The 23,265-nt window shown below is 47.3% G+C and overlaps 1 protein-coding gene across 8 annotated transcripts in view; it reads left to right on the forward strand.

The window, feature by feature from the left end:
* Positions 1–23,265, forward strand: part of LOC133368298 (disintegrin and metalloproteinase domain-containing protein 2-like) — a 93,320-nt gene that overhangs the window by 21,769 nt on the left and 48,286 nt on the right. For 7 of the 8 annotated variants that reach the window (XM_061592359.1, XM_061592353.1, XM_061592357.1 and 4 more), the window contains 7 exons: positions 685–756; positions 3,225–3,391; positions 5,790–5,871; positions 7,585–7,721; positions 19,226–19,406; positions 21,519–21,614; positions 22,581–22,779. In XM_061592359.1, the coding sequence (XP_061448343.1) occupies positions 685–756; positions 3,225–3,391; positions 5,790–5,871; positions 7,585–7,721; positions 19,226–19,406; positions 21,519–21,614; positions 22,581–22,779 (934 nt within the window). The remainder of the gene's footprint in view (positions 1–684; positions 757–3,224; positions 3,392–5,789; positions 5,872–7,584; positions 7,722–19,225; positions 19,407–21,518; positions 21,615–22,580; positions 22,780–23,265) is intronic. The other variant, XM_061592354.1, reaches the window with a different exon arrangement.

The raw sequence follows: 23,265 nt of genomic DNA on the forward strand, positions 1-23,265 counted from the left end.
AGCAAGGTGGCTGCATCATGCCCTGGATATTTGCATACATGCTTTTTGTTCATGCCCGCACTTTGTGGTTTTAGGTTTTCTCTTAACAAAGGAGTCAGCAGTGTGGGGCCTGCAGGGTGCTTGCCAGAACCTTTTATGGTGCCTTCTAAAAGCCTTAGTTGAGAGCTCCTCAAAAATCCACAATGTGCAAGAGACTGTTTCCTTTTCCTGCCCAGTTCTGATTTGTACTGGCTTGGCCTCCCCCAGCTTGAACATGCCCCCTTAGGCATGCCCACATTTTATTCGATGCCAGGATTGGACTGTCTCCCCCGCCCATTCTGAGCAGAGGAGATGTGCAAAGCTTGTCTCTGTGAGCGATCACGGCAGTGGCTGATGTACATGCCTTTTTCTCCATTGATGGGGTGGCATGCCCCCACCCTTTTGTCATCCTGCCTGATTTTCTGCTTTTTTAGATGCAGCAGCCCCCATGGCAGCCTCTTTGTTTTATGCCATGTCCCCCACAACAGCTGTTTCATGCCTGGCAGTCACAGCACCTTGTCACCATTCCAGATGTCCCTCCTGGCCCATGCAGTTTGATGACCCCTGACTGAAAGCATCTTCAGCAGGCATCTAACATGCAACATAATGTGCAAAATGGTTCTTAGTTATCTTTGCTGGCTAACAAGGAAATGCTATTCTTTTCAGTATGATTATATGGGTTCAGATGAAGATACTGTGATGAGGAAAATCACCCAGCTTGTTAGCTTTATAAACACAGTAAGTTGATGCCTTTTTGTATGCCAGTAGACAGCATGTGTTGTGTTGGATGCAACAGCTCAGATTCATTAACACATCCTGACTTTGTCTAAGACACCTTGTCCTGCGCTTGAACCCAGGGCATGGACCCAGACCTTGCCTGCTCCCCACTCTCTACAATGCTCCCCTTGGCTTCCTTTGCATCCTGGGGGGCCCAAGTCAAAAAGAGATACCTGCAAGAGCAATGCATTGTGGCCTGGGCAACACAGAAGCATCTCATACGCAACTTAAGAGTTGGCCACCCTTATTTCATTTATGGTTGACAGTGCTGCTGTCCAATCTGATCTGAGTGATAAGTAAAAAGAAGGGCCCTCGTGGGATGCTGCAATCAAGTATACATTTGAATGTGTCACTTGAAGCTTATATCTAATCCTACTCTTAGACCTGCTTTAACCCAACTCAAATGCCATTACTGCAAACTGCAGTTTTAGAAGGGCTTTTTTTTTAATCCTTTGATTCGAGACTCTGTCCTTTTGGCAGGATGCACCACATTATCTATTTTACTGCCCAATCTTCTCTGTGTTTAATACTAAACTTTTAGACCCACTTCTTGAGGGGAAAGCCAGCTGGTCTGAGTTGCAAAAAATTTATTTCCCGTTGGCTTCTTGTGATAAAGCAACTCTTTTAGCTGTGGCCAGATTTCCTTTGGCAGCTGGCAAAGTGAGAGCCTGGGTTTTTTTGTTTATCGTGTGTTAGATAAATAAGATATTCTGTTAAATATTTTTGTAATTATTGTCAACTTTTTTCTGTTGCCAGCTATGATTAAAACATTAAAGACTGTTTGCACGGAGCTATTTCATTTATTTATTTTTACATTTATATCCTTTATATACTGCTTCATATTTAAGACAGTCTCTAAGCGGTTCACAGCATAACAATAACTGGTAAAAAAAAAGGAGGTGCCGGTACTCATATCTTGATAAAAGTGCCGTGAGTGCCAGCACAAAATGGCTACCTTGGTCAGCAAAAAAAGAGGTGCCAATGCTCTGTACTGGTGGATACTGTCACAGAAAAACCATTATATAGAGAGCAATGAAATGGAAAGAGTATGATATATTACAATGCAATGCAATATTAAACAAAGCCACAATACAATGGAATAAAACATTGAAATCCAGTAACAATAGCTACAACACAGCAGCACATTTTGAAAGCTCTGGAGTCAGGGATCCCTCACATTTGTAAGCAGCTGATGAGTTCTGCACAGGGATGGTTGGTTGTCTGCTTCAGGAGACAGAGCAACAGCCCTCCATAAGGAGCTGCTTCCAAGCTGTGTTCCAGGGAATGCTGTGGAAGGGTTGCACCTGGGGGGGCTGGGGCTTGAGTCTGCACTCCGGAAGGAAAATGATGCTCAGGTAGGACCTGGCCCAGGAGCATCTACCTTTGGTGCCTTCCTCTTTCCCTGCCTTGGGACAGGGGGAGGCAGCTAGTAGGAGTTGGGGTTAGCTCTAGTGCGTTGTCAAAATCTGTCCTTCATTTTCTGGAAAGTTTCCTTCTGCAAAAGAGGCTTCAATTTTTCTGCCTCATTTTCAGGGTGCTTGAGAATTTCTTTAGAATTTTGGTTACTGTGTGTGTTTTTCTTTCTGTTCGACATTTCTCTAGGACTCTGCAGCCTCCCTGGCTGCCAATGCTTCCTGATCTGAAGAAGCCCCAAGGGAGGAGCCACCTCAGGATGTCTTCCCCTGGGCTTTAATTGAAGTGCAGGCACCCAGAAAGGCCGCAGGCCACTGGTGAGATGATTTGTAGAATGAAAGAAGTAGACACAAACACCCCTCGGCCACATCAGCAAAAAGCATTGAATTTTTATGACACTGTGATGGGATGGGAGGATCTGTCAGTTTCATTTCTCTCCTTTTCCAATCTTAAATTCAGTTGTCTATATTTCTGCAGCAATTTGCGATTTTTTTAAAAAAAATGCTCACAAAAATTCTTTAGCATTTCTCCTACTAAACACATTTGTCTGCAGTTCTGACTAATGTACACATTCCTGCTAGCAATGTATCCTAACATAATGCATGTTTGTATTTTCACTAATATGTTCATTTTTATGCATACTTTCCCCTAATATACGCATTTCTGTAAACACTGGAGAACTGCATCACAAAATCCAGAAAAGTGTGAATTTTGAAAGCTGGCTGTGTTTAGGTTCTCCTATTCTGGAAAGTGTGAATTTGGTAGATTCGGCTTTAAATGCGAACCAAATAGAATTTCTGCTCCATCTCTAATTGTGAGTTGCCTTGAGTGGGTATGCCTCCCCAAAAAGCAGCATATACATCTTTTTATACATTAAGAAATAGATAACCTGAGGTCCTTTAGCTGGAAAAGCTGGGAACAGAGCCCTCTACCTTTATCTATGGAAAGCATGTGCCCTCCCACTGAGGTGTGGCATGGGTCGCTGGTTAAACCTACATTATCGCTCCTATTTTCAGATGTTTTACAAACTCAACATGAGGATTCTGCTGTCCTCTATGGAGTTTTGGAAAGACAAGGATAAAATCTCCACCGCGGGAACAGCCAAAGAGTTGCTGGAAAGGTTTGTGGACTGGAAACAGGTCCACCTCACCTTACGACCCCACGACGTGGCATTCTTGTTTGTGTAAGAAGCGCATTTCCCCCACTTTGTTGTTAAAAAGGGGGATCTTTTCCTTGTCCAGGTGGTCAGTGTGGGGAAAGTGGTGGTGGAGACGATTTGAAGATGGGTTATGGCAGTTGAGGGCTGGTGGGGGAGGGGCATGTGAGCGAGTCAAGCATCAAAATACCCTGTGTGTGTGTGTGTGTGTGTGTGTGTGTGTGTGTGTGTGTGTGTGTGTGTGTGTGAGAGAGAGAGAAAGAGAGAGAGAGAGAGAGAGAGAGAGGCTTAGGCATTGCGCTTAACACCACCACTCTATGGAAATGTAGGAAGCTGACTTACATTGCCTCGCATCAGACCATTGCTCCATCTGTTTAAGGCCCCGTCTGCACTATCCAGCAATATCATACCACTTTAAACAGGCATGGCTTCCCACAAAGAATCCTGGGAACTGCAGTTTGCTAAGGGTGTTGAGAGTTATTAGGAGACCCCTATTCCCCCGCCCCCACCCCAAGAGCTATAATTCCATAGTGGTTTTAAACGATCATCTCCTCTTCCCAGGGAACTCTTCATGAAGGAAACATATCTCTGAAACTTTTCAAGCTAAACAAACAGCTGAGCGAAATAAGCAACTATTACAAGAAACACTGGAGCTTGTCTCTGTTTTGTTCTGCCAACAGTCGGGAGTCAGAATCCTTACTGATCTACTGCAAAGTGTTTATCAATCTGTCAGTAGATCCTGATCTACCTTTTGTCCACCTGAGTAGAAATGTACCACAAAATCCCGGAAAAATTCAAAAGAAAAATATTTGGGTTTTTGTCCCCCCCAAAGCCTTTTTCCCCCTGAAAAATGGAAAAATCTTTGACTATACATGTGAAAGGGTATAGAAGCACGTTTCAATCTGGGCAAACCTTCAGTTTTTAGAAGTCCATAATACATATGAAGACAAATATGAAAAAACAAAAGGAAGCAAATACTATTAGTGACACCTCAGAAAATGAGTCTCATTAAATTCTGTCTGGTTTTCATTGAGTCATGGTTCCCCCCTCCTTTTTCTCAGCTCTTTCTATGGAAAAGAATGCTTTATGTACGCTTGACATTGTGGAAGACAGGAGGTGATATAATAATTTTCTTTTTTTTTAGTCTAATGTTAATAGTTTCTTGTGTTTTTGGGGGGATTGCCCACTCATAAACTGAAAAGGAAAGAAATGCTAGGTTCCTCACAGTTCCACAGCTTGTAACAATTTTTTTTTTAAAAGTACAATAGAGCCCCACTCATACAGCGGGTTATGTTGCAGACCACCGCCAAAAAGCGAAACCTGCCGAAAAGCAGAACTCCTTCAATAAAATGGCGCCCAACGCCCGAAAAACACCGTAAATCGGAACAAGCGCCGTATGAGTGGGCCTTACTCTAATTTTAGCTGCCGTATTAGTGGAACGCCAAAAAGCGGGGCCCTACTGTAAATTCAATTTGTAATTATTGCCTGAAAAATCTGTACTTGTCATATACTTGATTAATTATAAATGATAATTTAATGGCAAACCAAGCTATACATAATATACATTTTATGTTCCTAAACAAACAAAGTGACTTCTGATCTGTAAGGGGTGCGTGCTTTTCAATTTTCCCACAAATTTCATCCTTCTGCCAGCCAGGAAGAGAGGCAGTGTGGTGTAGTGGTTAAGGTGTTAGACTACGACCTGGGAGACCAGGGTTCGAATCCCCACACAGCCATGAGTATCACTGGGTGACATTGGGCCAGTCACTGCCTCTCAGCCTCGAGGATGGCAATGGTGTCTAAATACCGCTTACCATAAAAACCCTGTTCTTAGGGTCACCATAAGTCGATATCGACTTGAAGGCAGTCCGTTTCCATTTTTTCTGCCAGCCAACTTCCTCTGTGGCCAGCAGTGAAACCAAGGGGGCTGGGAGACGAGGGAGGGTGAGGAATCCCTTCCACATCTCCCAGCCCACTTGGTAGAAGGGAAGTAGGCTATTGATTTTTTTTTTTTTAAGACAGGCACTTTCCTGGGCTTACATACACAGCTGCCTTAGGTGTCATTGCAGTTGGGGATAACTTTGGTTTCATGGAAGGGGTGGATTTGGGTCGAGGAGCTGGAGAGGAAGAGAGAGGTGGCACCATGAAAGTGTTCTGGGAGGGGTGTGTAGGTCAAGGGGCTCTGGGAGGGGTGTGTAGGTCAAGGGGGGCAGCAAAGGAGAATGGGCAGAGTGAGAAAGCAGGAAATGTTGGGGTGGCAAAGTGTTGAAGAGGCATCCTGAGTAAGAGCACACAAAGCCCATTGCCACTGGCGAGTTACAGAAATAAGCTTCAGTGTTCTTTTCCTATGCTTTTTGCTAAGGTGCTGAGTGCGAGTCAAAGCATTTCTCCCCTCTTCTCTCTCTCCCCGTCCCCTTCCCCCCAGCTTCAGGAACAAGGGTGATTCTGTGGGCTCGACGTTTGCAAGAAAGATGTGCTCCAGACCTTCTTCTGCAGGGATTGCCGTGGTAGGGTAGCGCTAGACGTGCTGTGCTCATTTACCTGCCGAACTGTTCTCAATTTCTTAATGCTGTTGTGCGCTGTGACGCCCTTCCCTGGCTCTCCCTGTCAGGTTCCTACCTGCGCGTGGCTACTGCCTGTCACTAGGCACCACCAGGGACTCCACCAGTCCGGACTGTCCTTTTTTATTGTTTCTCTCCCCGCTCTAGCACAGATCTCAACAGATCCCCCTGCTAGGCAACCACCAGTCACGTCCTAATACTAGTATTCCCAGAGACTCTGAATACTGGTATTGTTATTCTCTTCACCACTGCCACCATTTGTTACAGTTTCCCTTCAGCCTTGGTCATTACCTTACCCTCCCTTCTGGTCTGTGAAACCCCAGCCAAGGATCAGGCCTTTGGTAAACCAAATTAAGTATTTATTAAAGATAACAAAGCTAACAAGATTAACAAGATTTCTTCTTAAGGCACATAAGCATATGGTTTTACTCAATACTAATCTGAACTCCACCCCCCTCCTTCTCCACTCTCTCCTGGCAAACCACTCTCTCAAACCCACCAAACAACCCACTCTTTCTCTTCTCCCCCCAGATTCCACTCTCACTCTTCCTTTTATACGTTCAGCCATTTTAAACACTCAGCCAATCATCTAGCATTCTACTGCCCATTCACTCCCCCTCCTCTTTCACTCCACTTACCATGTATCTTCTAAACAACAACACTTACCATATATACATTAATATAGGAACATCACATTTCCCCCCCTTAAAACAACGGCAGAGTATTATTCCTGTGCAAGAAAGATGTGCTCCAGACCTTCTTCTGCAGGGATTGCCGTGGTAGGGTAGCGCTAGACATGCTGTGCTCATTTACCTGCTGAACTGTTCTCAATTTCTTAATGCTGTTGTGCGCCACCCTAATCTCTGAGCGGTGCAAGGCTTCAAAGGGTTCCTGCCCTTACCCAGGGTTTGGTTTCCTTGGAGAGAAGTCAGTGAAGACTGTGGTGTCATATGTCAGCAGATATATGGTTTTTGCTTACACATATTCACAACCTGAGCATAAGATGGGGTGTTCTCAGCATTAACAGTGCATGAGATCTTGCTCCCCCAAGGCCCATAGCTTTTGGGGTATAGGCCACAGAGGACAGGCCTCTGTGACTTTCCAGCTTCACCCCCAAGATAAAACTAAAAGACATAACCCTCTCCTTGGCTCCAGGATGGGGGGAGGAGGGCCTCTCCCCTGAAAAGAGTTCCAATAGCCACAGGATCCCTTTGGATATGCAGATTGACCACTCAAATAGGCTTATTCCAAACGATTAGATTAACAAAGGAAACTAATCTGACCAGTGGAGCCGGTTTCTTCACACATATCATCCAATCCTATAACTCAACGTTGTGATTCCTGGAAGCTTTGGGCCAAGCTAGACCTGAGGTTTATTGCGTGACTTCAGTTAACATGAACATTTTTGCTAGAGCAGTGGCAGCTGCTTGGATGCCTGAGCACCCTTGGGGCCATGAGGGAGAAATGGGACCATAGGGGATGGGTGAGCTTAACTCTTTTTCTCCCTGCCACGATCCCAGCAGAAAGCCCCTTTCCAAAGTTGCTACTAGCATTTCACAAACCGCTTCCATTGGCAATAATGATGATAACAGCAGCAACTGCCTCTATGGTTAGCTCTTATGCCTGCCAACCATTAATGTTTCCTGTGCTCCCATTTAGTATGAAAAGGGGATCACATTGGAGGCCTTTTCTGTGATCGTCGCACAGCTGCTGGGATTCAGCCTGGGCCTGTACTTCGACAACTCACGGCAATGCCACTGCCCAGGAACCACTTGCTTGATGAATACCAATGCAGTGTAAGGCCCTTTCTTCCTTTGTTTATTGCTAGCATGGTGCTAAGGAGGAAGCTGGTTGTTTTCTTTGTCTCAGTTTTCCCCAGCTTGGTGCCCTCAGTCCCAGCCACAGTGACCATGTGCCCATTAGCCCCAGTGTAATGTGGACATGCATGCTAGGCCTGGTGGGAGTTGCAATCCCAAACATCCGGAGGTCACCAAGTTGCAACGAAGGCTAAATCTATTATTTATTTATTTATTTATTTCTATCACAGCCGCTTCCCAACATTGTAAGAACCACAACCCAGGTTGGGGCAATGGAGATCATAGCCATCTGTGGTGTCCTGATGAGTATCTCTTTACTATCTCTGGCAGAAGTGAATGGCTGCGATTCTCTCCTAAGGACGGGGTGGAAAGGTTGTGCACCATAGAGGGGTTCTGCAACAGGCAAATTCTCTCCACTCATACCCTGCCTGTTATAATGGCAGGTATTTTGTGTTGGTCAGGATGATGGTGATCTTGGTGTGGAAGAACTTGCGGTGGTTCCGTTGTCATGGACAGATCACTACCTGGTTGGGTTTAGACTCACTGGGACCCAGAACCTCTGCAGGGGTGGGGGACCGATTAGAATGGTCCGTCCCAAGAGGCTGATGGATCCGGAAGATTTCCTGATGGCTGTTGGAGTTTTTCCTGTCACCTTGGCAGGCGATCCTGTCGAAGCCCTGGTTGACCTCTGGAATAGGGAAATGGCCACAATTGCTCCCGAGCGTCCCCTCTTTCGGAGTGGAGCCAAACCGGCCCCATGGTTTTCTCCATCAAGTGGGCTCTGGCTCCACCTAGCGACCGTAGGCAGGAAATTACAGCAGAATTGCTGGGAGTAGGTCGGCTATCATGTGACCTCTCCAGTCTTTTCCTGCCTCATCGACCTAGGTGGTTGAATTTTTTATTGCTCTTCGTTGTCTTTTTAAAACAAAACAAACCACTTTTTACAGATCCTCGCCAGTTTGTCTCCGCTTCTACTCCTTGTCACTAGGCTGATTGAAGTAGGAAAAGGAGATCTGACTGGTTTTAACCAAATTCCCCTGTCAACTCGTTAACCCTCCGCACCCCAGAAAGGCGCATGTGCGTGAGTGGTATTTTTTCCTCAGACGAACGCCTCTCCCGCACCCCGGAAAGGTGTGTGTGCGTGAGGGAGAGCGATGGAAGAATCAGCACCTCAGCTTGCGCTCCCACCGCTATAACAACTGAGGGGTTAATGGGAAACCCTGTGGTGGCTATGAGGGAGGCTGTCCCAGCGCCTCATCATGTGTCTAATACTGTAAGACACACAAAACTCTTCCACACTGCTTTAGCACAGCCAGCCTCAGCGCCTCGTAAGGCGCTTAAAAAGACAAAGCATGGGGAACCAACAAGAGTGCTTTTATCGGGCAGTGCTGGGGTAGCGGCTCTTACCGCCCCCGTGATGCTGCAAGTTCCCGCCAAAAGGAGATCTGCCACCTTGAAAGCCCCCTCTGCCGCAGCTCCCCGTAAAACGCTTTCCATGGCTGCTGCTTCCTCAGACACTGATGGTGAATAGGGAGGTCTGGCATCACTCCCATATCATGCCAGCTCCCAGTACCTTCTGAGACCCCATTACCAGCGCCTTCCTCCTTGGCACTTAAGTCTAAAAAGCGCCCTCCTCACCACTGCGGCTCTGGGCACCAGAGCCACTCTTCAGTCATTGCTTCTGTGAGTCACCATAAACCTCTTCCTAAGCACACTCAAGACTCATTTTCTGAGGATGAGCCAGTGACAAATTTGTCTGGGGCCACGTCAGGCAGTGAAGGGAAAATTTTCTCAGAGGAGGACTGTCGTCATGCTAGCTCCTACCAACTCACAGCGCAAGAGCCAACCTTGGCCCCTACCCTGCCATTCCAACTAACGCCAGAGGCGCTTGCCCAAATCAAGGAAGCACTCATTGGAGTACTGTCCACAGAGATATTGACTCCTGCTACCTCACGGTCCAGATCTGCTCTCTCAAGGCCTGTTTTGAAAGGGCATACATCCAGGCATCCTCAGAGTAGGCTCCCCAGAGAGTTCGTAGGACATTCCTCAGAGAGTGATGGTTCTTCCTCTCCTGAACCTTTTGCAGCCTCCAGGGGGCATGCCACTTTTAGACCACATGCAGACCCTTTAGATCCATTCATAGACCCAGATTATGAAGATGATGAATGGAGCGCAGGTTCGGAACTGGAAGACGCCCCATCTTCAGCATCCTCTGCTTCTCATAGACTGTTTTCAGCCGACCATTTTTTACCCCTCCTCTGCAAATCCTTGGCGGCTTTGGATATTAAGCCTGCAGGGCAAGACCCATCCCCAGCCTCTTCCAGAGCAGCTTCAGTGTTGAAAACTCCTAAACCTAAGCTGGTGTCTGTTCCTGTGCCAGACATGTTTAAGTCTATAGCCCAGGCTGAGTGGCAAGCTCCCCTTCAGAAACGGCGCCTTCCTGCCTTGGCAGACTGTTTCTACTCCATGGAACCAGTCTTCATGGACATGCTAAAAGTCCCTGAGGTGGACGGTCCTATTTCTTCTCTAGTTTCTCGTTCTCTATTGCCAAGAGAATCTGAAGCCCAGTTTAAGGATATATCTAAGCGCCGTCTTGACTTCAACCTGCGCAAAACCCACGAGGCGTCAGGTTTGCCAGTCAGAGCTTCTTGTGTGGCTTCTATCTTTTCACGGGCCTCATTAGTTTGGCTAAATGATCTCCTGGAGCCGACGGCTCAAGACATCACTCATGACCCTATTAGACTGCGCAAGACCCTTCTGAAGCTTCATAGGTCTGCCACCTTTGTGACGGATGCCACACTGGACGCAGTCCAGTATTCTGCAAGGGCGATCGCTACACAGGTTGTGGCTCGACGCACATTATGGTTACGCCACTGGGACGCCGACCAAGGGGCCAGAATCAATTTGTCAACAGCGCCGTTTGCAGGTCTAAAATTATTTGGTGAACAGGCCCTTCAGGAGGTTCTTGTGGACCTTAAAGAGAAACGCAAGCCTTTTTTGGCCACTCTGCGTCGGGAGGACCACAGATCATTGCGCAGGTTCTCTCCTTATCGGCTTCCTGCTCAACCTTTTCAGTCTCAGTTTCACCCTTTCCAGTCCTTTCGTCCCTCACGCTCATCAGGCAGAGGCCGGGACTTCCGTTCAGGTCAGCCCAACTGAACCAGGGGCCGGTTTTCAAAAAGATTCAATACTCGGGGGGAAGCAGATCTAATTCTGCATCTTCTGAACCCAAGGGTAACAGGCCTCACAATTCCTCACGTCAGTTCTCACACCCTCTGCCAGTAGGGGCACAACTACTCCTTTTTGCCCAAATTTGGGAGCATTTAACAACAGACCTCTGGGTATGACAGGCAGTTCAGGAGGGCTACGCTATACAGCTGGAAAGTCTCCCACCAAACCATTTTCTGCCATCCCCCGTGTCCGGTTCTCCGGAAAGGCGGCAAGCCCTTTCGGACGCCATTCTTCATCTTCTTCAAATTGGTGCAATAGAGCATGTTCCCGTCGCAGAATGGTTCTCAGGAGTCTACTCTGTTTTCTTCGTCGTGCCAAAACGTGACAAAACCACCTGGAGGGCAATCCTGGACTTGAAGTTCTTAAACCAGATTGTCCAACATCGGAAGTTCAGAATGGAGTCCCTCCTGTCCATTCGGGAAACCCTGCAACAACATGATTATCTAGCCTCCATAGATCTCCAAGAGGCTTATTTACACGTACCCATTCACCCACAACACAAACGATATCTCCATTTTGCCTACGACCAGCAGCACTACCAGTACCGCGCCATGCCATTCGGTCTTTCTTCGACCCCCCGGGTGTTCACGAAGATCATGGTTACCCTTGTGGCTTTTCTCCGCTGCCAGGGAGTTCACATCTATCCGTACTTGGACGACTTGTTGATCCGCGCGGAGACTCTTCAAGCAGAAGCAGCGGTTCGCCTTGTTGTAGAAACCTTGTCATCCCACGGCTTCCTTATAAACTATGCCAAAAGCCATCTGCTTCCCACACATCGCCTACAGCATCTGGGAGCCATTCTGGATACCTGACAGGCCACAATCTGGCTGTCCCCGGAACGTATACGAGCCCTTCAGTCCACTGCAGCATCCTTGATTGCCTCCTCCACCGTAGATCTTATGGTTCTGGCAAAGGCCATGGGACTTTTCATCTCCGCAATTCAGATAGTCCCTTGGGCAAGGTTCCACACTCGCACATTGCAGTGGTTCCTGCTTCCTTTTCAGCAAGACATCATGGCCTGCAGACATCATCAGCTGCGTATTTCCACTCATCTCCGCAGCTCCTTTCAATGGTGGATGTCTTCTTCAAACCTCAGGATGGGTATGTCCTTCCAGGATCCACTACGGGTCATCATCACATCTGATGCCAGCCTGTCTGGGTGGGGCGCGCACTGTCGCTCCCTCTGCGTCCAGGGGCAATGGTCTTTGACAGAGTCCCAACACAGCATCAATTGGTTGGAGCTCCGGGCAGCTCGATTCACCATTCAGTACTTCACTACCAGACTCAATCTTCGTCACATCCTCCGTCGTACCAACAACGTCTGTACGAAGGCTCATATCAACAAGCAAGGGGGAACGCGCTTGCACACACTTCACCAGGAAGCCGCTCTTCTCTTCTCTTGGGCCGAGTCACACCTGGGATCCATGCACGCAGACCATCTCAGCGGAGACGCCAACATGAAGGCAGACTGGCTCAGTCGTCAACAACTTCGACAGGGGGAGTGGAGACTCAATCCAAGGGCATTTGCTCAGCTACAACATCAATTTGGCAACATGGTGGTGGATCTCTTCGCTTCTCCCAACAATCATCACCTGCCTCGGTTCTTCACTCGGTATCCATCTCCTCAGGCGGAGGCCATGGATGCACTGACAAACACCTGGCCTCGGGGTCTCCTCTACGCTTTCCCCCCAACTCCATTGTTAGCTCGCACTCTCCAGAAGCTGAGGAAGGAACACACGGAAATTGTTTTGATTGCGCCCTTCTGGCTATGCCACCCATGGTTCTCGGAGATTGTGCGTCTCTCAACCCAACCACCTCTAAGTCTTCTGCCCTATCGGAATCTCCTATCACAGGGTCCAATCCAACACCCGGACCCGACCTGGCTGCGTCTGACCACCTGGAGGTTGAGCGCAGCTATTTAGGGAAAGCAGGTTTATCACAGGAAGTCATAGCCACCATTCTGGCATCACGCCGTCCATCCACAATCAGAATTTATGGTTCCACGTGGCGTGTCTTCGCAGATTGGTGTGCAGTCAGGAACGTCTTCCCGCCCCACGCATCAGTCTCAGAGATCCTGGCCTTCCTTCAAGAAGGATTCGACAAGGGCCTTACAGCTAACACCTTGTGACGACAGGTCTCCACCCTGTCATCGGTGTTATCCCTCTGTCCTTGTGGGGTTACTGGTTGCAATCCTCTTGTACAGCGTTTTCTCAGGGGCACTGCCACCCTTTGCCTGCCTGTGGTTCATCACTATCCCTCATGGAGTCTCCAGTTCTCGCAGCGCTCCAGAAACCACCTTTTGAACCTCTCAACAACATTACCCTTCGCCTACTGTCGTTCAAAGTGCTTTTCCTCATGGCCATCACCTCCGCTAGATGCATCTCAGAGCTTCATGTGCTATCCGTGGCATAACATCTTCGCGTTTTTCGTGACGACTGCGTTGTCTTGAGACTGGATCCATCTTTTATGCCTAAGGTGAACTCGCTTTTTCATCGGAAACAAGAGATCTCCCTTCATTCTATCCGAATCCTACGGTGCCACAGGAGGAATCCTGGCACTGTTTAGATGTCCGCAGGGCATTGAAGGTGTATCTCAACCGAACTAAAGACTTCCGATTGTCAGATTCCATGTTTGTATCTTTTCACCCCACCTGTTTGGGGAAAAGGGTTTCTGCTTCAACCCTGTCGTGTTGGCTATGAGCGTGTGTTCAGCTAGCATATGAGGTTCAAAATGTGCCGCTTCCTAGCAAGATAATGGCACGTTCTACTCACTCAGCTTCCACTTCAGCGGCTTTCTCAGTTAATGTTGCTCTAGAAGAGATTTGCTGCGCAGCCACCTGGTCGTCTGCTAATACTTTTGCAGCACATTACAACATGGTTTCTCAGGCTTCAGCTGAGGCTACCTTTGGCCAAAAAGTCCTGCAGCACGCTCTTAAACCTTGAGCCACAACATCCTCCCTAATTTGTTAGATGGGGACTGCTTTGGTATATCCTACTTGATGGACTATCATCCAGGGAGAAGAGGACTTTGGTCCTTACCTGAAATAAATTTCTCCTGGATGATAGTCCATCAAGGCCCACCTCTTTGTGGCTCTGCGTGCTTTACTTTTCTAAGTTCCTCTTTTTGATACAGTGTTAACCTACCGGTCAACCTAAAGAATTGTTACAATGAGTAGACACTAGCACATGCATGTTTTTTCTACTTCATTGTTTAATCTACTTCTTACTAGCAACATAATTTTCTACATTTCAAGTTAGTTATGACAACTTGTTGCCTTTGTTTTTTCGCCACATGTTTGTAACGACTCCGTATTCAATGCCTAATTTTCTCTGTTGTTTATGGTTCTCTTCAATAATACTTTTAACTCTGAAGCCTTCTTTTGTAGTGTCTGTTTTTTCTATTTCAAGGGAGTAGGTCGTCACCAGTTACACTTCAATTTTAGCTGACAACCTGATGTGTTTCGTCTCGTCATGAAAAGACTGGAGAGGTCACGTGATAGCCGACCTACTCCCAGCAATTCTGCTGTAATTTCCTGCCTACGGTCGCTAGGTGGAGCCAGAGCCCACTTGATGGACTATCATCCAGGAGAAATTTATTTCAGGTAAGGACCAAAGTCGTCTTCCAAGGAGCTGGTGGTGATGAAACGTGTCAGACGGGGACTAGAGCGACGTTGGCGGAAGACTCGGAGCGAAGCTGACCGATCTTGGGCTAGAACCTATCTGAAGGCCTACTCCGAGGCAGTGCGGGCTAAGAAGAAATCTTTCTTCTCGGCCTCCATTGCGTCTGCTGGGAGCTGGCCAGCGGAACTGTTTCAAGTGGTTAGGGGGCTTTTAAGTTCTGGCCTCCGTGAGGGTAATTTTGACCACTCAGCAGACTGCTGTCAAGAATTTGCACGGCACCTTGCAGACAAAATCGCTCAGATTCGCTCCGACTTGGATGCTAAAATTGATACAGTCTCTGAGGATGTAACTTTGGCGCCTGTTTGTCCAATTAAAATTGATTCTTTTCAACTTGTTTTGCCCCAGGATGTGAACAAGATCCTTGGAGCGGCGCATGCCACCACTTGTTTACTGGACCCTTGCCCTTCCTGGCTCATTAAAAGTACCAGAGGGGGACTGGTCGATTGGGTCAGGGGAGTGGTTAATGCCTCTCTACAACAAGGAAGAATTCCATCATGCTTAAAGGAGGCAGTTATAAGACCACTGCTGAAAAAGCCCTCCCTGGATCCCTCTGTACTGGGTAACTACCGGCCAGTCTCCATTTCTAGGCAAGATAATAGAGCGTGTGGTGGTCGCCCAACTCCAGAGATTCTTGGATAATATGGATTATCTGGATCCATTTCAGTCTGGTTTCAGGCCTGGCTATAGGACAGAGATGGCTTTGGTCACCTTGGTGGATGACCTACACAGAGAACTGGACAGGGGGAGTGTGTCCCTGTTGGTTCTACTGGACCTCTCAGCGGGTTTCGATACCATCGATCATGGTATCCCTCTGGGCTGCCTGGCTGAGATGGGACTTGGGGGCACTGTGTTACAGTGGCTTCAGTCCTTCCTGGAGGACCAAACCCAGAAGGTGGTACTGGGGGACTCCTGCTCGACCCCTTGGCCATTGACCTATGGGGTCCCTCAGGGTTCAGTTTTGTCCCCCATGTTATTTAACATTTACATGAAACCGCTGGGAGAGGTTGTCCGGGGTTTTGGGGTTCGGTGCCATCAGTATGCTGATGACACTCAACTCTATTTCTCTTTTCCACCTGGAGCCAAGGAAGCCGTACAGGTCCTTAACCAGTGCCTGACATCAGTGATGGACTGGATGAGGGCAAACAAGTTGAGATTAAATCCTGATAAAACAGAGGTACTCCTGGTCAGTCGGAGGGCAGATCAGGGAATAGGGATTCAACCAGTACTGGATGGGGTCGCACTCCCCCTGAAGTCTCAGGTTTGCAGTTTAGGTGTACTCCTGGACTCAGCTTTGAATTTTGAGGCCCAGATTACTGCTGTGTCCAGGGGCGCATTTGCCCAATTAAAACTGGTACGCCAGCTGCGCCCGTTCCTGGATCTGCCTGATCTGACTAGGGTGATGCATGCCTTGGTTACATCCCGCTTAGACTACTGTAATGCGCTCTACATTGGGCTGCCTTTGAAGACTGTTCGGAAACTTAAATTGGTACAAAGAGCTGCAGCCAGAGTGCTAACCGGGGCTGGTTACAGGGATCATTCAATCCCCCTGTTACAACAGCTCTACTGGCTGCCAGTTTGTTTCCAGTCACAATTCAAAGTACTGGTTTTGACCTACAAAGCCCTATACGACTCAGGTCCAGGCTATTTGGCAGATCGTATCTCCCTACATGAACCTGCCTGGGATTTGAGATCTTCAGGTGAGGCCCTTCTTGTGCTCCACACACCTTCGCAAGTACATATGATGGGGACACGAGATAGGGCCATTTCAGTGGCCACCCCTAGGCTATGGAATTCCCTTCTGAGTGCGATTAGCTCCCTCCTTGCCGTCTTTCCGGCGACAAGTAAAGACTGTTTTATTTCAACAGGCATTTGGGATAGAGAACGACTAGGATTAAGTGTCCTAGAATTGGTGACTACATTATATGGTCTTATTATTTTAAATTGTCTGCTGTTTTTAACGTATGTTTTATGGTTTTAATTTTTCTCATAGTTTAATTCTATTTTTAATTGTATACTTTGTATGTTTTAATAGTGTGTTGTTTTTAGTTGTAAGCCGCTCTGAGTCCTATTGGAAAAAGGACAGGGTAGAAATAAAGTGGTTTATTATTATTATTATTATTATTATTATTATTATCATCATTATCATTATCATTATCATTATCATTATTACAGCCAACCCTCCTCTGCCCCACAATCAAGAAGTGGCTCACTGGGGGGGAGGGGCGGAGCTGCCACACTAGCTTCCTGCAGGTGGGTTGCTGTTGCTTATTGGCAGGGAGTGGGGTAAGGTGGCCAGGTGGGAGGCGTGATAAGAACACACTGCAGAAGTTGGCTCTGCAAGTGCATTGCACTGCGCAAACCTCCCTGCCACCTTGCCTCTCTCCCTCCTGGTAAGCACCAGCGATCCACCTGCCAGGAAGTTGGTGTGGAGGCTCTGCCTCCTCTGGTGAGCAGCTATGGCAAACGATCCCCGAGTAGTTATCACAGAATAGAATATCATAGAATAGTAGTAGAGTTGGAAGGGGCCTATAAGGCCATCAAGTCCAACCTCCTGCTCAATGCATGAATCCAAATCAAAGCAAGAAAGTTGTTTCTCCTCGTCACTGGGTGGGTTCCTTGCAAGGCCTGCAGTTAAGGACTAGCCCAGTGCTGTTTAGGAATTGCTTGCGGGTGAGTGACTGGGGGAGCAAAGGTGCGATTTGTTGCCAATCAGTGAGCAGGATGGCAGAGGAAGGAAAGAGTGCTCCATCTCTGCCCAGAAGAGAAATCCAGCGGGCTGTCTGCAGGCTAATATCTTTTGTGGGCACATTTACATGGCTGCTGTAGTTCATTCCTGTGAGGATGACAGTCTCTAGCTTCAGTGGCGGCTGATGGCCCCCATGTTGTTGAGGCAGTGGAATCCGCTCCGGGTTTTAGTCTGAACTTTCAAGAAGCTGTCCAAGGTGCTAAAAGTTCAGACTAAAACCTGGCACAGATTCCACTGCCCCACTCACATGGGAGCCACCAGCTGCCACTGTCTAGCTAGCTGCATCCGCACAAAACACTAAATAATAATAATAATTAAAAAATAGGATTACATTTATGACCCTTGGATTTGAGGTCTCTTCTCCTCCTTCTCTGGGGCAGCTATAAGGAGGAGATTGGTAGCTTTCACTTCCTTTTAACTAACCATGGTTTCACATTATATCCAAACTTGTGTTAACTATGGTTCCATGCAGGGGTGGGGAACCTCAGGCCCAGGGGCCATATGTGGCCCTCCAAGCCTCTCTGTCTGGCCCTTGGGACTCTCCCCTGGCAATGCCCCTCACCGGCCCTGATTTGCACCCTCCCTAAATGTTTCTGCCTGGCTGGAATATGTCCTTGAGCTCCCATAATGCCTCTCGCTTCCCTGGATGGAGGATACAGAGGGGTGGGGGAGTGTGTGTAGAAACTCGCCTCCTGTACAAAGGCTAAAATTTGCATTTGCTGCTCTGCCCACTTTTGGTTCTGGTCCTGCCCACCATTGGCATGTGGTCACCAGAAGGGAATGTGGCCCGTGGATGGGAAATAATGTTCCTCACCCTCAGTTCAGTGAAACAATCCAGCTGTAAGCAGTAGAGAATGAAGCTGCTTTTTTTCTGGAGAAATTAGTATAGCAGGGTCTTAGCTTAGCCTGCAAGGCCGGCATCAAACTTCAGGGGGCCCTTGGTATAGTATGGTCAGTACCCTCCCTTAACATACACCCCTTTCTCAGTGCAACCACACATTTTTTTCATCTGCCACTGCTGCCACGATGGTGGTGTGACACCACATATCAACCCTCTTTGCTAGGCCCCAGGCCACATTTTAGCAGCAGGAAGACTTTTTGATGGGAGCCAAGCTTAGCTCACATCTAACATGGCCACCCACTGTCTCATTTTACCCAAAATGCAATGCCCTGACTATAGATCTACAAGGGGCCCTTCTGAGCCACTGGGGCCCTTGGCCAGGATCCGACAGGCCTGACCTCTGGCGCCAGGCCTGCTCTCCTATTCTTCTCTCTCTCATGCTAGTTTTTTATATATAGGAATTTGGGGGGTTTCTCCCCTTGTGAGGCAGTGTTTCATCACGTGATACACACACACAGACACACATTGCTCCTGTAGATTAACTGAGGCATAGGCTGAACATGCAAGTGAGAACTGGGCCTCAGTTCACACAGGCCAATGCGGTCAGCCAAGAAGCCCGCTTTGATAATTGACTGTGTCCCCCTAGAACATGCCCCAGCATCTTTTGGAGTCCAGTGACAGGCCCTAAGGCAGGACCGGGGAGCCTGTGGCTCTCCAGATGTTCTGCACTACAACTTCCATCATCCCGGATCATTGGCCATCCTGGTTGGAACTGATGGGGGCCAGGAGTCCCACAACATTTGGCAGGCCAGAGGTTCCTCCACCTCTTCCTTCAGGGGTTCTTCAGCGGGCACATCAACGTTTACATAGGCAACATGAAACAAATCACTAGGTCTCTTAAGTCCAGTCACTCCACAACTGCAGCCCACGGTCGGCTAGCCTCTCTGTGCTGTGGCAGCTTTTCTCTCCCACCTTTGCCCTACAGGCAGGCCAGCGGCATCAAGTCGTTCAGCAGCTGCAGTATCAAAGACTTCCAGAATTTTCTGGGATCTGGAGTGTCACAGTGCCTCCTGAACAAGCCACGGATGGATATCACGTACCGCGCCCCCTTCTGCGGCAACAGAGAAGTAGAAGACGGGGAACAATGTGACTGTGGCACAGCAAGGGTTTGTTAGAAAGGGGGATGGTGTTGGTGAGCCAGAAAGAAAAGGAAATCAATGAGGGTGACCTAAAATGGCAACTAAAATAAGCCATTTCTGCACCTGGAGACTATGGCCACATTCACACCATATATTTAAAGCACTATTATGCCATTTTAACAGTCATGACTTCCTCCAGAGAATCCTGGGAGCTGTAGTTTGTTAAGGTGCTGAACGTTGTAAGGGTCCCTGAATGCCCAACAAAGCTACAGTTCCCAGACTCCTCTGGGAAGAGGGGTTGATTATTAAACAGCTCTGGGAATTGTCGCACTGTGAGGGAAATAGGAGGGTCTCCTAACAACTTTCAGAACTCTTAACAAACTACAGTTCCCAGGATTCTTTGGGGGAAGCCATGTCTGTTTAAAGTGATATAAGAGTGCTTTAAATGTATGGTGCAGATGTGTCCTATGTATCAGCTAATAAGCCCAGTTTATGCAAATAGTAAAGCTTTTTATATTTCCATAGGGTTGCAGCCATCTAAGTTCTACCCAGAGTAGACCCACTGAATTTAATGAATTTATGTTAATCATGTCCTTTAACTTCAGTGAATCTACTCTAAGTAGGACTGGCACTAGACAAGCATTGGATGCAACTTGTAGTTTAGATGTTACCCAGTTCATTTACATCCTGCCCTTCTTTCATCATGGAACTCATGATGGTTCCCAGGCAGTCCCCCGTCCAACCACTGATCAGACCCTGGCCATGTTTAGCAGGAAAGGGGGGAAATGTAAAAATACCTGCTTCTGCATTGATGGTCACTCAGTACCCAGTCACAGTACAATACTGCCAGGATATAAACACCAATGTATTCCACATTATGTGGTCATGCACAAAGACTCAGATATTTTGAGATCTAGTAATCACTGGCAATCCCACCCCATATATATGGTCTGCCTAGTAAACGTCGCAAGATGTCACCCTAAGAGTCGGAAATGACTCGCACTACAAGTGCAGGGACACCTTTACCTTTACCTTTTTTAATGACAGCAGAAGATTTATGTAACTTTAAAGTTGACAACGAAGACATTGAACTTAAGGATTATCAATACCTTGGCACAGTCATTAACCAAAATGGAGACAATAGTCAAGAAATAAGAAGAAGGCTAGGACTGGGGAGGGCAGCTATGAGAGAACTAGAAAAGGTCCTCAGACCATGGTATTCCCAATCTCTATGTATGGATGTGAAAGTTGGACAGTGAAAAAAGCTGATAAGAGAAAAAACATTTGAAATGTGGTGTTGCAGGAGAGCTTTGTGGATACCATGGACTGCGAAAAAGACAAATAATTGGGTGTTAGAACAAACTAAACCAGAAGTATCCCTAAACCTAAAATGATGAAACTGAGGCTATCATACTTTGGACACATAATCAGAAGACGTGATTCACTCAAAAAAACAATAATGCTGGGGAAAACAGAAGGGAGTAGAAAAAGAGGTAGACCAAACGAGATGGATTGATTCCATAAAGAAAGCCACAGACCTAAACTTACAAGATCTGAACAGGGTGGTTTATAATAGATGCTATTGGACGTCAGTGGTTCATAGGGTCGCCATAAGTCGTAATCGACTTGAAGGCTCATAACACACAATGGTGTCAGAAATGAAAGAAAAATTTTGGGTTAGGACCTCCCAAGAAACCCAATGGTAGTTTTGTTTGGGTATCTTTAGGATAACATAGAGAAGAAGATATAGAAGTGACAATGGAATTTGTCACTTATTTGATAATGGAAGCTAGAATGACAATATGTCAGAACTGGAAGAATGCCATCATTCCTTCTATAGACTCTTGGTTAGCTAAAATCTAGGCATGGCATGCGTGAATAAACCAACAAATTTAATCAACGTGAGAGACAACAAGAGAATAGGGGATCTCCTAACTCTCAGCACCCTAAAGAAGCCATGGCTGTTGAAGTGCTATAAGAGTGCTTTAAATGTATAATGCAGATGGGGTTTGTGCATGGGGGAGGAGAGGGGTGGCCTTCCACTTGTAGGGCATGAAGCTGATTCCCCTGGCCCCTTTGACATTTCTCAGCAGACAGTGTGTCCTGATTGCCACCATTCCTTTCCCCCTCCCCTTCCAGGAATGTGAAAGCAATCCTTGCTGTGCGTCAGATTGTACGTTGAAAAGAGGGAAAGCATGTGCCCACGGTTCGTGTTGCTGGCATAGGTATTGCACGGTAAGCTAGCCTCCTGGTATTGTTACGCCCTCCCTCAGTGGAGACTGATGGCTCTAATGTCAGTAGTACAGTGAATGTGGTCCAGGTTTTAGTCCAAACTTTCATGGAGCTGAAAGCACCTTGGACAGCTCCTTGAAAGTTCAGAGTGGATTCACCACCCCATGGACATTGGAGTCACCAATCACTGCTGCTGATTTGGTGAGAATTTCAAGTGACATCTACCAAGTCTTGGTCTCCTACTGCCAGCAGCTCTTCAAGATTCAGGATCATAGGAAGCTGCCTTATCCCTAGTCAGATCAGTCGTCCATCCAGCTCGGTATTTATACCAGGAGTTCCCAAACTGTGGTCTGTGGGAACACCAGTGGCCCACAAGCTTCATACAGGTTGCCCCTGACATGCCCACATTAAATATCCACATTGATTTTTAACTGTATTTTTATTGTAGATTTTCTTTTAGATTGTATTTTGTTGTATTACAACTTGAATTCTGTAGAATGCAAATTGTAATGCTATAAAATACAAGACAAAAGAAATAAAAGAAGCAATAAAGATAATTAAAAATCATACAGCTTCTAGTACAGCACGGTACAATCGCTACAACAGGCAGAAAAATCATTAACTGGTCCACTAAGTCCCCTAGCCATTTTCAAGTGGGCTGGGGGGGAGAAGGTTTGGGAACCACTGATCTGTACTGACTGACAGTGGATTTCAAGGGTTTCAGAGAGGAGTCTCTCCCAGTTCTATCTGGAGATGCCAGGGACTGACCCTGGGACCTTCTTCATGCAAAGCCCATAGTGCATACTACTGTGCTGTGGCTCTTTCCCCATGCAGTCTTGTAGGAGAGTGGGGGAGGCAGCATTTGTTTGGAAGCAGTGCCAAAACGCAGAGAGAGAGAGAGAGAGAGACCCACTGCCTTGGGCCTGACTCGCAACTCCCAAGCTGCTCTTTCTCTTTCCCCTCTGACAGTTGAAAGCAAAAGGCACCTTATGCAGATCCACTTCGGACGATGACTGTGATCTGAAGGAGTACTGTAATGGCACGTCCACCGAGTGCACAGAGGATTTCCATGTCCAGGACGGGCAGCTGTGCGAGGGGGATACTGGGGTGTGCATGAAAGGCATATGCCAAAGTCCAGATCGGTGGTGCCGAAAAATGTTTGGAAAAGGTAACTGAAGTCCCTCTTCCCTCTCCTCTCTCCCTTCCCTACAGCCCTTCTGCTCTCCCCAGACTGTCCCTTGGCCCTCCTCCACCCTCTTTTCCCTTCTCCCTGCCCACTCTGCTACCCATCTCCTCATGCCTCTTTCCCTCCTCTTTGCTGCCTTCTCCTCACACCAGATCTGTCCATTTTGGTTTGTTTCTCATTTCCCTGGTCTCAAGTTCAGCCCTCCACCTTTCTGCATCAGTTTGCGGATTTTTGTTTTGAAAGTCCTCATGAATATTCATCAGCATTTGGGTGTGAATCCCCCCCCAGATATTCACGTTTTTGTATGACATTTTGCCTAATATACACATTTTTGCAAGCAAATTATCCTAATGCATTTTTGTGTGTTATTTTCACTAATATATATGTATTTCCACGCACACTTCACCTTAGTATATGCAGTGAAGACTGGTGGCTCCGATGTCTGTGGAGCACTGAATCCGCCCCGGG

This window comes from Rhineura floridana, chromosome 12 (genome assembly GCF_030035675.1).
Source record: "Rhineura floridana isolate rRhiFlo1 chromosome 12, rRhiFlo1.hap2, whole genome shotgun sequence".
In the NCBI taxonomy this organism is placed as follows: Eukaryota; Metazoa; Chordata; class Lepidosauria; order Squamata; family Rhineuridae; genus Rhineura; species Rhineura floridana.